The 17,445-nt window shown below is 39.1% G+C and overlaps 2 protein-coding genes across 3 annotated transcripts in view; one reads left to right on the top strand and one right to left on the bottom strand.

Annotated features, from left to right (window-relative positions):
- Positions 1-2,738, bottom strand: part of LOC101849456 (myotubularin-related protein 14) — a 27,362-nt gene extending 24,624 nt beyond the window's left edge. The window contains exon 1 of the mRNA XM_013081935.2: positions 2,502-2,738. Within this exon, the coding sequence (XP_012937389.1) occupies positions 2,502-2,606 (105 nt within the window). The 5' untranslated portion in view covers positions 2,607-2,738. The remainder of the gene's footprint in view (positions 1-2,501) is intronic.
- Positions 2,739-3,071: 333 nt separating this feature from the next.
- LOC101859402 (mitochondrial tRNA-specific 2-thiouridylase 1) lies at positions 3,072-15,607 on the top strand. 2 transcript variants are annotated; one of them, XM_005097315.3, is made up of 8 exons: positions 3,072-3,277; positions 10,077-10,242; positions 10,673-10,857; positions 11,791-11,963; positions 13,313-13,366; positions 14,133-14,199; positions 14,910-15,010; positions 15,229-15,607. In XM_005097315.3, exons 1-8 carry the CDS (start codon positions 3,199-3,201, stop codon positions 15,571-15,573), a joined length of 1,170 nt encoding a protein of 389 aa, XP_005097372.1. In that variant the 5' UTR covers positions 3,072-3,198; the 3' UTR covers positions 15,574-15,607. The 2 variants fall into 2 exon arrangements, with proteins under 2 accessions (XP_005097372.1, XP_035825414.1); XM_035969521.1 differs by having other exon boundaries at positions 3,152-3,305.
- Positions 15,608-17,445: the final 1,838 nt, after the last annotated feature.

Here is a 17,445-nt window from a genome sequence, read left to right as displayed (position 1 = left end):
CAGCCTCCCCTTCCCCCCTCTTTGAGTCTTTCTTAGTGGTTCCCTCTAATACACTGCATTAGCACCTCTCAGTATCCATTTTGCAAACCTTGCAGTCTCGAATTACTTCATTTGCAGCTCAGCGTCCTATTGATTTCAATCTCTTGTACGTGCTTAATTTCTTGTGCTTACAAACTTTAAAAGAAACGATCCGGACCGAAATGGTCGATCATTTGCCCTGCGTTGTTGAACTTTGTTTGAACTTACTTTCGTAACCAACTATAACTAGACGTAGGCCTACTCTTGATCTTCTTCTTCTTTTCAGTTTGCGTAGTGTACAGCATCGAATAAAAATGGGTGGAAGAAGGGAGCTGCACAATCACAGACGACCAAACCGAACAGTTCTGCAAGTTGCCAAGAAAATAATCCGAGTCTGCAGGCTGCCGTCGTGTTGCCACCATGACTGACAAAGTGGGAATCCCTCAATGACGTCAAACAAGATGGCTGTTATAATAAATATCGGCTGATGGCCTTTAGGTTTTGTTCTCTAGATATCTAAGTCTAATATATCTAGAATCTAGCTAGCCGCTTGTGTTTAGATCTAGAAATTCTAGATCAAGAGATCTAGATTCTAAGTCTAATGAAAGTGGCTATTCTCACCCGCCCGGAAGTTCTCGCAAGATCAACTCCTCCCCTCTTCTCTCTCTCTCCGTCTCTTTCTGAATACTGTCTATCGGTGTGGACGATCAAATTGACCAAAACAAAGTTAAAAAATGATGTTAAAACACAAAAGTAAATTAATTTGGTTGTCTACAAAGATGCTACGGCTATTTAACTTTTCGAATCGAGCCGAACTACGCGGGTCGCCATTTTGTTTTGCCCGGAAATTCTCGCGCTACTCCTCTCTCTCTCTCCGCTGCCCACAGACAAAATTGTACGCTTTTAGTAGGCTACAGTTGTAATGGAACGTTTGTTCACTGCACAGAATTCTACAATTTTTCTGTTATCACAGTGTAGAATTCTGTGGTTTAGGGTGAACGCAAGATTTGGTGAACGCGCACCGGGTGAGAATAGCCACAAGACTCGCCTGCACTATTCTCACTCCGGGTGAGAATAGAGGTGGCCAAGTCTAATCGCCTACTTCAACTTAGCAATGCCAATGAAAATTTAAATTTTCACTTTTGCCCCCTTTTTTTTGGTACCTAAGAAAGAATTTTCAATTCTGATAATTATGCTTCTTGAATTTTGAGAAACGGTTCATAAATAAAAAAGTTATGGGGTTGTAAAGGTCGGCAAAATATGGATGACCCACATATAGGAAAATACGCCTAAAAAGTGGACCACGCAGTAGCAGATTCTGTAAGAAAATCGACGATATCTCGGTAACTAATCCAAATGTTCGAGAGAAACTTGGCTACCCGATGTGTTTTTGAGTGTAGAAATCATTTCTGCAGTCAGATTTACTACCAATTTCGTAGTTATTTTGTTATAATTAAAATTGTGGTGTACATATTACGATTTTGCGAAAAAGGGGTGTCGGGATGAGTCCATTTTATTTATAGCATCGTATCACAACATGGGATCTTTAAGAATATATGTGGGCAGCGTGACTAAATAATTGCAAAGCTTTTTATGATGACTTTAGACCATGCCAACCGTAAAAGATAAGTTAATTCAATCTAGCATGCCGTACAATTAAAAATTCTTTTTCCCCGTTGAGACGCGAACACCCCGAGACGAGATAACCTCGCCTCGGAATACCCCCATTGCGATGTTACAGGGGAATAGAGAGAAAAACAACCGGATGCGCGCGCCCGCCATTGCCCTATTTCAAGTGACCAATGAACGGGCCCGGAATAGTCATGCGGGGATTTGTAGGTCACAGACATTTGCCACGGGAGTGAGGGGAAAATGGCCGGTCTCCGTGCGAAGCCGCTTTGGATAGGGGGGTAGTCGTAGATTTACGATCGGGTCTAAACAACTACTTGACACAGAACTCTCAAATTTGAGCACACTATAGAGGATAGATAGATCTATTACCATCTGGGCGTTGAAATTCAAACTCCTTATAGTTTTCGGTGTACACGATACGAAAGTGTTCCCGACACTAAAAGTATAGGTTAATTTATGTGTACGAACTTCAACGTCCACATATCATTAGTTTGCCCTATTTTCTGATTGGTAGCCGAGTTTCATTCGGATTGGTTCGGAAATAGAGCAGACCGAGGTTGACAAAGTTAGTCACCTACGCTTCGGCCGGGTCCGCAAAATCGCCCGTAAACGGGGACCAAATTTTCGCCTCGCGGGAAAGCCCGATTGGCATTGCTATTCAACTTCCTTGTACTTCAAATAGAATCTACTTATATTTATCAAGACTTAAATCTTAGAAGTCAGATCATCTAGATATCTAGACACTAAATCTAGATATCTTGATCGGCGTTATATCTATACTTCTAGGTCAAGACCTCTCAGACAGTTTTGATTTGTCAGTTTCTACTCAATTGTCAACTCATAATTTTTACCTTGATGTCAGCCGTTTTGACGCGGTGACTATTTTTCGCAAAGTGACCCAAGAGTTTGCCGATATCATCCTCTTGAACAACTTCTGCAGTTCTTTCCGACTCCATGCCGTTGTTCTATTAAATTTGAGAACAGAAATATATTTAAAAAACAAATTACAAGCAGCTTCACATATTTTATTTTGTGACAATTCAATATTCTTCTTCTCATGTAAACATCTACTGTTTTGTTGCTTTATCTCCCTTTGAACTTTTAAAAAGTTAGCCAAACGAAAAATAACAATTAAAGAAAACAAATATCATCCAGCTTGATTTAGACTTGTATTTTCTGCTTAATTGCTTTAAAAAACTGAACAATTAATTTTAGATTTTAAATTTAAATGTTTGGTTCAGTTTGATTTCTTTATACCAGACATAATCATATTTTGTACTTATATTGTTCTACAAATCTGAGATCTGAAAACATAAATCTTACAACAATGAACCTGATTTGCTCATCAAAAAATAGTCTGACCAATCAGTGTTGAGATGACAAACTATTCGTTGTAGTCACATGGTTTATTGTTTACGTTTATCAACTCGCTCACATGCTTGTGACCTGATGTTATTATGCAGAGGGCAATGACTCTTTACGAAAGCCTCTCAGCTATCTACCTCTCCACCCACACCTGAACTTACTCTAAAATTATCTGCACTGGCCATGTCCATGCGAAGAGTAGTGTGTGGAATATCAGGAGGAGTAGACAGTGCCGTATCGGCGTTGCTGTTGAAGAAGAAAGGCACGAAGTTCATGAATTAGATCTACCGGTAGCCGTAACTGTAGGCTACAGTTCGTGTAATGAGTTTAAATGCTAGATCTAGGCTAGGGGGGTAGCCTACAACAAATTTTAACTCCTTCAAAGATTTTTAAAAATCATAGGTTAGCATATAGATCTAGATCTAGAAATCTAGATTTAGATCTAGTCCCTGATTTAAAAAAAAAAGAATTATCACTTTATTTCCCTAAGTCCTTCACTTGGTCTCAACACAACTTTGAAAGTGAAAGTACAGTGTGTTCCCATATATAAAAAAAAATTATTCTTTCGACTTGTCACTTTGGTAAAATTATGCTATACAGTTGTAAAGTAATCGAAAGATAAAAAAATGCAGGAGGCCACAACACATCTACCAGGTGCAAGATAATGGCTACACTATTAATTAGTGTAATTTAGAAATCTAGTTGAAATAAGAATTTCAATATCTCAAAAAGAAATTTATAAGGCTACAAATTTAAAGTCGAAACCCATGTAAAACATAAAAATGCTGTAGGGGAGATGGGAGTGATAGTAAAATGATACCCAGTTTTTGTACCCCCAATAAGGCACCCTCTAGGCCACTTTCATTTTTATCACGTGATGTGTAAGCGTGCCATCTGATCTATTTCTGTTACAGTGCAGGCTCAGGAATCAAAGGCATACGCATTCCTGAATAAAATGAATTACATTTCTTCTTCTATCCCGTGATTGGGGCAACCGTGGGGGCACCACTGCATCTCAAAACCAGCTCTCGCCATCTATTTTTGTCCTCTGCTTTCCTCAGATTGTCACCCATCGTCTTTCCTGTCCACTCTGTAATGTTGTCCTCCCATCTCCTTCTCTGCCTTCCTCTCTTTCTTTTTCCTTGTACGGTTCCTTGCAGGATTGTTTTGGCAAGTCTGGATCTTGTGACATGCCCATCGTCTTTTCACTGTGGTCAGTAGATCTTCATGCTGCCCCACTGCGTTGGTGATTCTCTTTCGTACCTCAGCATTTGAAACGTGGTCTTTGTACGAGAGATGTCAAGGATCTATTTGAAAAAATGAAGGAAATTTGGCACAGCTTTATCTGATATAATATTATGTAATCAGTGGCACTACCAATGCACTTTGAATTCTCCATAACCAACCTTCATTTAAAATGCAATTCCAGTTGACGCAAGTGATTTTGTCTAGGTACCTGTCAGCCCTTTTGGGGCAAGCTTTCTTGAAGATTCAAATCTTTGTCCTCGAACGTGTTTCTTCATCTTGGGGAAAAGATGGAAGTCACTGTGAACTAGAGCAGGTGACTAGCCTGGATACTCCAATGTCTCCTAGGTGTAATTTTTTGTGAGAGTCAGAGTCCTAAAGTTCTGCCATAGTTCTGGTTTGTAAAAGATAGCATTGTTGTGGTGGAACACTACTCCAGATTACAGCAGACCAGGTAGCTCTTTCTGGATAGCTTGTCTCAACTTTTTCTTGCACGACCATTTTGTAGTTGGACGTTAACAATAAAAGGTCAATCGTAGTTGTAGCCTACTTGTTGGGACAGGCCATGGCAAAATTACTACTTTGGTGTGTGTGACCGACCATAAAGTGATGTTTGCGGATGGTCAAAGTCTGTCCATTCTGCTGACTGTCTCTTTGTCTCATGATCTCAAGAGCAAACACTGGTTTCATCTCCAGTTATGATTCTGTCTAAAAATCTGTTTTGCTATCTCTGATGGAGCATATCCAGTGTACCTCTTGATCCCACTTGTAAAAATCTTTGCCAAAGACATTCTTAATATATCTATCTGTGTATGAATGGTTATATGGAAAGTTAACAGAGGGTGGGGGAGGCTACAGCTGACAGTTCTGGTTTGGGTAAAGAGTAGACAATTTTGCAAGATAACCCTCAACTGTAGCCCCCCCCCCCCAATTTCGAAACTTCGGCTGTGATTGGTAGCTTTATTGATAAGGATGCTTGACTTTACTTTTCTGATCCAGCGGCCATCTGGGTTCTAGTCCTTCGGCCTGTCGATAGATGGCAAAGAATTTACAGATTTTTATCAGCTGTGTTTTGTCCCTAAGTATATCCAGTATCTGGGGAGGCAGGTAGCGAGGTGCTACGCAGGTCGCTAAGTGCAAGGCAGGTAAAGAGATGGTGTGATACTGTTTCATTCTGGCCGTCACACAACGGGCAGTCAGGTGGAGTATCCTTGCAGTTCCTATTTAGGTAGGAATTCAGTGGGATGTGTTGTGTTTGCAGGCGAAAGATAGTGGCTTGTTCTCTTCTACTCAGGGAATTTAGTACATGATCTTTTGAGTTGGGAGCAGTTATGTGTACAAATACAGCTCTTCCAGTTTTGCCCAATGCCCATCCATTCAGCCACTGTTCCCTGGTGTTGCATTTGATGATGTTCTTGACTGTCTGTTGTGATACTGGATCTTGAGGTTGTGTTTGTGATGCTCCCTTCTACTTCTTGGCCATGGTGTCTGCTCTGTCGTTTCCTGGGATGTTGCTGTGGCCAGGTATCCACTGTAAAGTCAGGTTGACCGTTGACGTCATAGGTCTGGATGAAGGTGTTAATTGTAGGAGCCACAGATAGGCAAGCTGGGCTTTCGAAATTCATGTTTTCCAAAGCTTGGAGTACTGATTTTCTGTCTGTGAAGATTACAGTGTCCTTGATTTTTTCTGGGTGTATGATGAAATTGTTGATCTGGTGGAGGATTGCCTCTTCACTGATTATGTCCTCAACCTCATAATTTGTATAAAAAGTACCACAGACATAAAGTATTTCTCCACACGTTTTGTCAGGATGTTCTATTCTTACTCCAAACCCTTCATTAATAGTTCCCTTAAAGGCTGATCCATCAGTGTCAATATGAATCTTGACGCTGTAAATCAGGGGCTCATCAATTTTGGGGCACATGAAGTAAACTTGATTGGTATCATCTTAAAGCCTGTTCATTTCCCTTTCTTTGAATGAACAAAATTTCCTTCTATGTTAGATAGAAGTCAAGATATTTGTGATTGAAGAGGTGGGAGTCATCATATTCAGAGGTAAAATTAGCGAGGAAATGGCCACCAAAGTTTAGTAACTTCCATAGCTTGAGAGTCCTTGAAAACTGAAAATTTACAGTTTTTGTCCCTTTAACGTTTTTCAGGAGCATCCACACAGAAATGTGTTTTTTAAAGGATATAAAAGATGTAGAGTCAAAAAACAAAATTTCGATAGAAATTGCTAAACCAGCAGAAAAGTGCCGGTTTCTTTGATTTCAGTATTTTGAAAAGTGCCTAATTTCACGATGCCTCACATTTGGATTGAATCACTAGGGTAGCAATCGATTGTTTTGAGAGCTGTGGTCTTCAATTCTACTGGGTCACATTCCTTTTTCACTGTCTCCTTCATGACGGAAGTTTTTTAATGTTGGCGTTCTTGATGTTGGTGTTTGGGGGGAGTTCTGGTCTTAAGGGTTAAATAGCTTTTCTCTCTTGTAACATGGAAGGTGGTGTTTTTCTTCTAATTCGGCGGCTGTGTCGAATATATTGATCTTCCATTGATTCGTTTCTTTGGTCATCTCTGTTCAATAGGATGCTTGGCATACAACCAATTAAGGTGAGGGGTTGAATCCAAGTCTAGGCCCAGTTATGTTTCCATTCCAAAAACACTTTGTGGAAATTTTCCTCATTTCACCCAGGTGAGATTGGGTACCTGGCTAAGACAGAGACAGATGTTGTCTGTATCTCAGTGTTTGAGAAGCTGTAAAATGGCAAATTGTATTGAATGCTTCCTAGGAAGCTGCAAATGTTGTGGAATGTTAAAGAGTCAGTTGGGGTAGTGCCAATAAATTGTAAGATGCTCAGAGCTTACTTTTGATCACTGATATAATGCTCTACGTTTTTGTGTTATGACGCTTTAGAATCAGGTGCTCATCAATATTTGGGCATGTAGAGTTACTGGTATCATCTTAAGTCTTGTTCATTTGTCTTGCTTTTGATGAAAAAAGTACCCATTGGACCTATGTTTAATAGAAGATGAGATATTTGCTATTGAAGGAGGAGTGGATCTCATGGCTTCAGAGGTAAAATTAGAAAGAAAATGTTCATCAAAGTTTGGTAACTTCCATAGTTTGAGAGTCCTCGGAAACTGAAAATTTACATTTTTTGTGTGCCTTTAATCAATGGTTTTAGTAAAATCAAAACAGCAATGTGTTTTTAAATGGACATAAAAGGTGTTGAACCCCCCCCCCCCCCAAAAAAAAAAAAAAAAAAATTCAATAAAAATTACCAATCCAGTGGAAAAATGTCAGTTTCTTAGATTTCACTATGTTAATGAGCACTTGATTTCACCCCTCACAGAAAAAAAAGTCTATCTGTTGTTATTATTATCATTATCATTTTCGTTTTATTTGAAAAATTATTTTTTTAAATACATTCATTTCTCTTATCCAACCTTGGTTGAAAGAAGTTGAATGCTCTAAGTGCTATATGATTTTTGGAAACCCTTAAGAAGCTGGCGTGGACACTCAAGGATATCACTGGTACAATAAAAAAAAATTCAGCTTCAGCATTGTTAAAAGTGTCTCAAAGATTTTTTGTTAAGTTATGAAAGAAAAGGATTTTTGAAAATTTGACAACAGCTGTTCTAAAAACATGAAAAAAATATTGAAAGTAATGAAAGCCTGTAAAAAAATATTAAAATTACAGTACAGATAAGATTGACACTGATGCAGATTTTATAGCTAGGAGTTTGCTGTTCATTAGATGGGTACCATGAAGAAAGGTGAATTTTAGAAAGACACCTTTTCACTCCTTAGACAAGAGCATGTTTCTCATGTTTCTTCCATTTGTATTCATTGCTCCAAAAAGTTTGTTCCAGAGCGGGGACAGATTGATGTTCTATGTCATCTTAGTCTGGCAATATAATCCTCTCACGCTGACATTCTTTCATTGAAATTACTGTGTCATGAATTTATAAATTGTCAGCCAGCTGTTTAGATGTACTAGGCCTTAGACTTTGTAATTCAAAAAAAGAAAGGAATTTCTTAGCATGTGCTCAAGAAATATGTTGTATCTTGTCGAAATTTTAATTTTCAATGTTCAAAAGGCAAGTAAAGATGCATATAATGTAAGTACCGTACCGGTATGGTTCATAAAAGTATGAAACATTTTTCTCTCTTCTGAAAAATTTTGCTCTTTTCGGATTTTTAAAACAACAATTGAACAATGTGCTGACAATATCATCTGACTCTGGCACCATTTCACTGAACTTACTTATATTTTCTCATGAATTCATTCATGATTTATAGAACTCTCTTTAGTTTCACTTCAGCTTACCCCAGTTTACTCTGTGCTGTCTAGAAATAGTTTCCTTTCTACTCTCGGAGGTGTCGCTGTCTGAATGAAAGTGATAACGATCTACAAATGTAAATATATGTTGCATCATCGTGCAACAACCCGACCAGATATCTACCAATGTGAGATAGCCACCCGAAACATTCGATTATCTTTGTGCGTTCTTGTCTTTTGGTGTCGGTTGTTGACCCAGTGGCCTAGATGCGCATTAGTATGGAGTTATCTATATTATCTTGATGCAAATTGATTCAGACATTTGTATCTGTACTATATATTGGTACATATATATATATATATAGGTTCGGACATTATCTTTCGTAGATTGTCTAACTCAACTAACTGTGTGAGAAATAAGGGATTGCAGTTGTTGCAACTGGAGACTTGTGTTACACAGAGAGCTTGATCAGGTTATAGAAAAAAAATGTCAAACAACTGTGCACACGGTCCAGAATGTGAATGCTCAAGCATGTGATGATAAACCTTTTGACTGACATGATTACGTGATGGAGCCTATGAGAATAGCAGCTTGACTTTGCAATGGCTCCTCTACACTGTGATAAAGTAGAGCAATATTACACCGGCCAACTGTTCAGATGCATTGAGCCCAATATTCTCCACTTTAAAAAATTGCAGTTATCTGAGATAACGGTTTCATATGTGAGCTTCGAAAACATTTTGTTAAAATTCACATTTTAAAAGATACATAATGTCAGTACAATTTTTAAAAAGAAGGAAGCTCTTTTTTCTCTTTCCTGAAAAATGTTGTTTTCTAGGCTTAGAACAGTTAGTTGTGCAGCTTACCAAGGATAACCCACTGGACCAAAGAGGCTTTAGTCACAGCAGCAAGGTTTTGTATGCAAGAGGAATAAATCTGATCACTGATAGAGCACAGAGCAGTTACAGAAAGCACAAAAATAATGATACAGTATATCGATTTAGTACTACACTCTCAGTTCCTCCTTTCAGTTTTTAGGTGGTATTCAGCTCAACAGGGTTAACTACAGTCGAATCTGCACTAACGGCCTCTTGTCCAAGACAATCCCCTGTATAAACTACGACTCCCTGTATTTTTAAAGTATTGAAATGACACCATCAAAGATGTCCACCTGTCTAGGACAACCACTTTTCTCCTTGACAATGGGTGGACCTCTTGGACAATTTCCGTTGTACTTGTTTCTGATGCTCTGTTTACTCTACCTTGTGTCTACTTTGTAGTAACAGCATCTGTGGTGTAATGGTAGGCTCCTCGCCATTGCACACAGAAGCTGTGGGTTTGATTCCCATATGGGGAAGTTATTTATTGAGTATAATAATGTTTGTCTGTTGGGATGTTGTGTCTCACTCCACCTCGGTTGGCTCTGGCAGGCAGGGTCGAGGTGGCGGGCCTCTGAGATGATGTAACTTGTGTTGATTGAGGTTTAAAAAATTGTTCCATTGTTAATCAGACTTCTCTGTGTCTTTCCAGGTTTTGATGTGGTTGGTCTGTTTATGAAGAACTGGGACATTCGAGATGAGCGAGGCAAATGCTCGGTAGATGAGGATAGAGAAGACGCAGAGTTTGTGTGTCGGACTGTCGGTGTCCCGCTGTATGAGGTGGACTTTGTCAAGCAGTACTGGAATGAGGTTTTCAGGTGAACACAAATGCACACACGCACGTGCGGGCACACACACACACATACACGCACATACACGCACACACAAATATGTATTATATAAATATAGAAAATAGAGTACCTCCATTTAACCCCCATCCCCTCCGAAAAAAAGCTTGGGCGGATGTTATATCCTTGAGTAAAGCACTAAGCGTAAATTTCCCCATTTGGCTTGGTCCTTTCAGAGATGAATGTTAAACTCGGAGGTCCCGCCTCTTAAATACCCTAATAGTGTTGATAGGCGCATTATTAAACCTATACCATTTCATTGTCACTCCCCCAAAATACAAATATATATGTGACTATGTCTCTCATGTCAGGATTTATTTGCCACCCACAAAAATATGTGAATAGGTCTCCCGTATTATGATTTTTTTGCTCTCTAACGTAGAAATTTCCTGTTTTTCAGTGATCTTGTCAAAGACTATGAGAATGGTGTCACCCCGAATCCTGACATCTTGTGCAATCGTCACATCAAGTTTAACCATTTTGTGCACCACGCGGAGACAAAGCTTGGTGCAGACGCCATAGCTACAGGCCACTACGCCAGGACAAGTGCAGGCTATGACCTGGATAGGATTGACCCAGATGTTGGTCAGTGATTGGAAGATAGTTTAAAAAAATTATTTTTGTTCTGTTCTTTTTGAGTCAGGTGCTTTTCATTTACAGTAGTTTCAGCTACTTCCTGGTACATTTAAAAATCCTATTTGAATACCTTTATAGTTATGTTAATTCACTTTTACCACTTTCTCTACTTGTGGCCCTAAGATTGGATGAACGAGGTGTGTGATTGGAGGATCCCATTGATAATGATAGGATAACTCCTTTACTCTCTTTAATGTTTCTGTATATCAGTTTTGCTTTTTAATCCAAGAACTGAATGACTGTTATTATGTGGATTGAGGTACTTCTCATTACATAAATAAACCAAATAAATGTACTGATAGCTCAGTTGGTATTTTACTGGACATTCTTTGACTTGGCTTGTTTTGAGGAGACTTTGTAAGGCATTCCTCCCTCCTGGCTCTGCCCATATTGAGATGGCAGTTAGATATGCAGAACCTTTCACTTATGTCTAAATAGCCTCGCAGCGCCTTGAAATTATTCCTGAAAACAGGGCTTTCAATTTTGTACTTAAGATTCTTTTTTTTTTTTGTGTTCTTTTAAGTACTTAGCTGATGTGAAGTAGGTTTAACTCTTCTTGAGATCAGCTGACTGTAAATAGCTGTGCTTGTTGTTTACCTGACCCAGTTGGGGAGGCTTGTGAAATCAGAGAAATATTCACTGTGCATGTGCATTGATCTTATTCAGTGGGTGGTTGGTGGGTGCTCTGATGTTTCCTCCTTCTTTCCTATCAAACGTCTATTGTCCGTATCTCTCCTTCTTCTTTTCTTTGTATGTTACTCTCTAGAAGTAACACCTCTAATGTTTGGCACTCCTATGACCTTATGTGTTGCTAGTACTGTAAAATTATTAGTAAAACTAAATATTGTTCTTCTTTTCTGGCGCCTTGCTGCTTATTTTCAGGTGTGTCCCTCTTGTGTGCTAAGGATGAAGAGAAGGACCAAACGTTCTTTCTCTCTCAGATACCCCAGTGGGCCCTTCAAAAGTCAATTTTCCCTCTCGGAGATCTTCTGAAACATCAGGTGAAAGAGATTGCTACAGAGGCTGGCATGGAAAGGATTGCCAGAAAGAAGGAGGTAATACCAATTTTCAGTCCAGTCTGCTCTGACGGACACCTGTATAAGACAATCACCTGTACTAGCGACCACTTCATTTTTACTCCCTTGCATATTAAAAAAAAATATTTTAATGACACTGTGCAAGATGGCCACCTGTCTAATATGTCCACTTTTCTCTTCGACATTTGGTGGTGGTCGTAGAAAAGTTTGACTGTCTATGTTACATAGCAAATCTATGTTCTAAGGCTTTACGACTTTTGTTACCAAAGCAGACTATAAAAGCGTCTCATTTCTTCTTGTACCCCTGCTAGAGCTCAGTGAGTGACTAACTGTGAGATTTCCCAGTACAAAGTAACCTTTACTGTTTTTAAATTTTCTGTCGTTCACAATCTTGAAAGACTAGTGGGTTGTGTCTGGCTTGTGTGATCAGTTCTTTCTACTTTCAATTGTAACTGTTATCTTCACTCTCCACCTGTCTGTTTCAGGTTTACTATATTCTTATACAAGTGGTTGGAGAGTGTCACTTTTAGATCTCCCTTCTATTCTTCCCCTCTGTTGTTTCTGTCTGTCTGCCCTCCTGTTTCCTTGCTCTAAATGACCACCATTCCGTTTTGTCAGTGTGATTCTCTTTCTTCAAACTTAAGCAAAGACTGCCGGTGTCAAGTTTTCATTGTTCGCTGCCTTCTGCTACATCTGTCCACAAGGCCCCTTAAGTCTTTTCTTGTGGTAATAATTACACCCCAATTGACACAGTTATGATCATTCACAAAACCTGTTTTAACAGACATTCATTGATGTTTACTTTTCAAGCGTTTTTTTAAGCATGAGCATTTGACTTCGATTGATAAATGCTTTTTCCATTGACTCTCCCAGTAAAGACATCCTAGTCTAGCTATGAGGTGCTCTATATGTGCAATAAAAATGTTCTGATTTCGATTCCAAGTTAACCGATATTTGTGGTTTAATGGTGAGGTTTGCTTCCTAGTGCAGCAGACTGGAGTTCTATTCTGTGTGGAGAATTTTTATCGAGTATATTATTATTCGTCGCTGCTGAAACGTACCCCTCTCAGCTCGAGTTGGCCCCGACCGGCTGGGGGGAAGCCTGCCTCCTAAATTATATTGAATGTATTGATGAGGGTGTAAAAACGTCTCCATTAATATTTTTTCTTTTCTTTTTTATTATTCCCAGGAACAATGTCATATCCTTGGCCCTAACCCAATTTTACTCTTGTTATTCTTGTGTGAGAAATCTGTATTTTACAAGAGTAGTCTACGAAATGAAGTACAGGCCTGGAAAAGTAAATTTATGCTTTAAAAAAAGAAATATGATATACAGTATCACTTTCCTTCTCTTGCTTTTATTTCAGAGTATGGGCATTTGTTTCATAGGATCCAGAAATTTCCACAGTTTTATAGAAGAGGTGAGTTTTGGAGGGGGCATTTAACCCCTACTCACCTTACTTACCGTAGAAGATGAGAGACTGGTGTTCTGATCTGTGCAGTTTGTTTCTGCTTTACACATTGGGATGTAGAGGATGTACTGCTACACAGTTTCTCTAGTCCTAATGTACCCAACTTTATCCCTTCATTGTAGAGAATACTCAAATTAAGATGGAAATAGGTTTGTTACTCAACTGTAAGTTGAATTTAAATTACAAATGTATCTAACAATTGATAAGGGATCAAGATAGTAAACTTCCTGCAAAGGAGTTGACATTTTGTTGATAGTATGTGCAAATGGAAACTTGTTGATGAGAGTACAAATATGTACAAATGCTTACTTGTTAATGGTATGTACAAATGTAAGTTCAAATGTCAACTTGATGGTACGGACAAATGAAAACTTGTTGATGGGACAGACTGATGGAAACTTGCTGATAGCATGTACAAATGCCATTTTGTAGATAGTATGTACAGAGGCCGACTTCTTGATGGTGTGTACAAATGCTGACTTACTGATAATACTTATAAATACTTACTTTTTGACTATACAGTCAAATCTCTTTAAAAGGCCACCTGACCAATAAAATCATGTGTACAAATGACCATTTCACACTTACCGCTTTCCCCCATGCTTTTTTTTTCTATACCTGGACACCTGGAGGTGGCATCTCTGTCTCAGAGATTGACATGCAATGACCTGCCAGTGTACTAGATTCTCAAACAAATTTTGCTTTGTATCATCAGTACATCGAGCCAAAAGAAGGAAACTTTCTGGATGTGGAGACAGGAGCTGTTGTTGGAACACACAAAGGTAAATTGTTGAGATGTGGTACCCGGTATAACTGTATGCAGTCCTACCAAGGCATAGCTATGTATCTGACAAAAATCCATTTTTTTGGTTTCATTGATTTGTTACACCAGTCTCAACCGGCTCCTTCTTGTGTCAAAGGCAGGATAATGTATCCACACCCATAATAGTAGTTTCAAAGTGGTTAACTATACAAGTAACTGATCTCCATGGTAAGCATCCTGAGTTTTTCTTATTTTTCTCACTACCATGAACTATACAGTTATCTCACGCTGTATTTGGACAGCAGTGTGGGTTACATGACCCTTTCAACACTGTTAGGTTATAGGTTATTTATGAGACAGGGCCCAGGAATTTCACACCCTTTTCCAATATATGTTATGAGCAAAGTGATTTGAGAGCATGAAGCTTTTAGATGCCCCAAATGTGGCCAACACTTCTTTGCCTGAATTGGTCTCCTTGGCCAAAGCAAATTCCACAGTTCATCGAAATCCTAATTTCTTCTGTTTCGGTTCAGAAATATTTTCCTCTCCAGATGGTGTTGTCATCATCAGACATTGACAGGAGAACTATTACTATTGTAAATTCGTTGGAATATACCAGTAGAATTAAATGCATTTATGGATGAAGGGAAAAAACCAGCTGACTACTTGTTGACAGATCAGCTTTCCCTGGTCATGAATGAATTGTTTTGCTCTGACTTTCTCTTCCAGGCTCTCACTACTGGACTCTCGGTCAGCGCTGCCACCTGCCTGGTTTCCGTGCTGCGTATTTTGTCTGTGAGATACGCCCTGATACCCAGGATATTCTTGTGGTAAACAGTTCTTTCTTCTCCGTTGTTGACCATCATAATGCATATTTTGTGTGAGATAAGCCCAGACCACGTTGTATTTAATTGTGCATGATGTGATTATAGTGTTATACTTTATCAAGTAGAATATGATGATAATTTCAAGTTTCATCGCCTAGATTATGAATCTTTATTTATCATTATGATTTATCTTTCACTTTTATCATAATTTCATCTTTCAGGCCCCTGGCACTGGTCATCCCGCTCTCTTCACGGACTCTTTCCTCTCTGGGCCCGGTCACTGGATACAGGGACCACCAAATGCGGCCAACCCAGACAGTGCATTTCACGCTCAATTTCGGTTCCAGCACCGTCATCGCCTCATTGCTTGTTCGGGTGTAGGAAATGACGCTGGAGGTTATTCTATATCACTAGAGCGACCGATGCGAGCAGTGACTCCTGGTCAGTACGCAGTGTTTTACAGAGACAACACGTGTCTGGGAAGTGCTAGGATTGTGCAATTAGGACAGACTCTTTTCGATAGGAATGTCAAGGACACAGTGGTTTTCCCTAAAGATTTGTCCTGACGTTAAATAAATGTATATATAATTATGAACAAAATGTGTGTTGAGAGAGTTGATTTTTTGAAGTGGTGTGTTGCCTTTTGTGGATGAAAACAGCCTCGTTGTCTTAATTGCTTGAAATGCCCTTTAAAAAGAATGTAATGTAGATGTTTTTATACCCCTTTGACACAATTAGATTAAAGCGGAAAAAAAGTTTGCTCCGAGGAGTGGTCAGGCGTGTCTCAAACCAGCTCCTTATGGAGACAATTAGCAGGAAGACGCTGAGGTGGACGCTGGAAAGGAGAGATGAGTGGGTGGTTGGCGGGTGCTCTGGTGTGGTTTGCTTCTTCTTTCCTATCAAACATCTATCGTCCTTATCTCCCCTCCTTCTTTTTTGTGTTAGTTACTCTCTTGTAACACCTTTAATCTTCTGGCGCTCATATGACCTTATGCAGTTGCGAGCACCGTAAAACCTCTACTACTAAAACTAAAGGAGAGATGAGCAGCTATGGACATGTGCTGCCTGCTATGATTCTAGCTCTGGATCCAAGTAAATCCAAGTAACAATTAGATAAATTAGGAATTGGGTTACCAACCCTGTCTACATTCTCAGTCTACTTTTTTTTTCTTTCCCTGTGTTTTTAGAGACAAATTCCTATCGTATCTGTGTACCGTCTACCATTTCTCTCTCCGGTGTATTGTGAAAGACGAATTTGTATCTCAATTGAGTATCTTCTACTTTCTTTCTCCCCCCCCCTCTCTCTCTCTCTCTCCTCCTTCTGGCCCTGTGACATCATAAGTGGTGAGCAATGCTGACAGCATGCAGAACCTCAATACTCGCTTGTTCTTTCTTCTGTATTACGAGAGACATATCTTATCTGTGTACCTTCTACTGTACTTTCTTTCTTTCCCCTATGCTTTTAGAGACAACATTTTTCTTATCTGTGTACAGGTACCTTCCACTTTCTTTCTTTCCCTGTATTCCAAGAGAAATACCGTATCTCAATCTAATCTGTGCATCTTCATCATTGTATATTTAAGTAAATCAATCGCAGCAAGAAGGCTAAGATAACAAGAGGGCAAATGCATTTATTTTTATAAGGCTTTAGCATGAACAAACAATACATGTATCACTCTTTTATGAAAAAACAAGAAAAGATAGATATTTCTTCCTCCACACTTCTGACATACATGATGATGCAACAGACGCATATAAGAAATGTGTCATGGCGTCGTGGAATCAGGTGCTCGTAAATTTTCGGCATATGGGGTTATTGGTATCGTCTTAAAGCCTGTTCATTTGCCTTCCTTTCAGTGAAAAAAATATCCGGTTATCTTGAATAGAAGTCGAAATATTTGCCTTTAAAGGAGGTCAGGGTCGCCTGGTTTCTGAGAGATCTTGGAAACTGAAAAGTTACATTGGTGTGCCTTTAATCAATGTTTTTCTGTGAAATACACATATAAATGTGTTTTTATATGGACATAGAAGGTTTTGAGCCCGAAAAAGCAAATTAGAAAAAAAATATCCATTGGCCGAAAAATGAGGATTACTTTGATTTCATTATTGACAAGCGCCTGATTTCACCACGATGCCTCACAAATCATTCTACATGTCATTTATTACACAGAAGAGCCAAGTCATAAGAAATCATGGAAAAACCTATCTTAGCACCATTATAGTCTTCCACAGGGCAACAAACGCTGAGACAAGAGTCAAATATATCACGTAAGAACACTCATATATTATAATAAATACATATACAAGATGTAAGTTAGCATCTATCAGTGGGAATTCCTTTCCTTTTCCAGATAAATTTAGGTCCAATGGCGACCTAGAGATCTTGAATAGGTAAAACACATCCAAGTCCAGCCCAACTCACCCCAAACACATACGCT

This window comes from Aplysia californica, unplaced genomic scaffold (assembly GCF_000002075.1).
Source record: "Aplysia californica isolate F4 #8 unplaced genomic scaffold, AplCal3.0 scaffold00152, whole genome shotgun sequence".
NCBI lineage: Eukaryota > Metazoa > Mollusca > Gastropoda > Aplysiida > Aplysiidae > Aplysia > Aplysia californica.
Note: the sequence above shows the minus strand (reverse complement) of the source record. Positions and strands in the feature narration are given on the sequence as shown.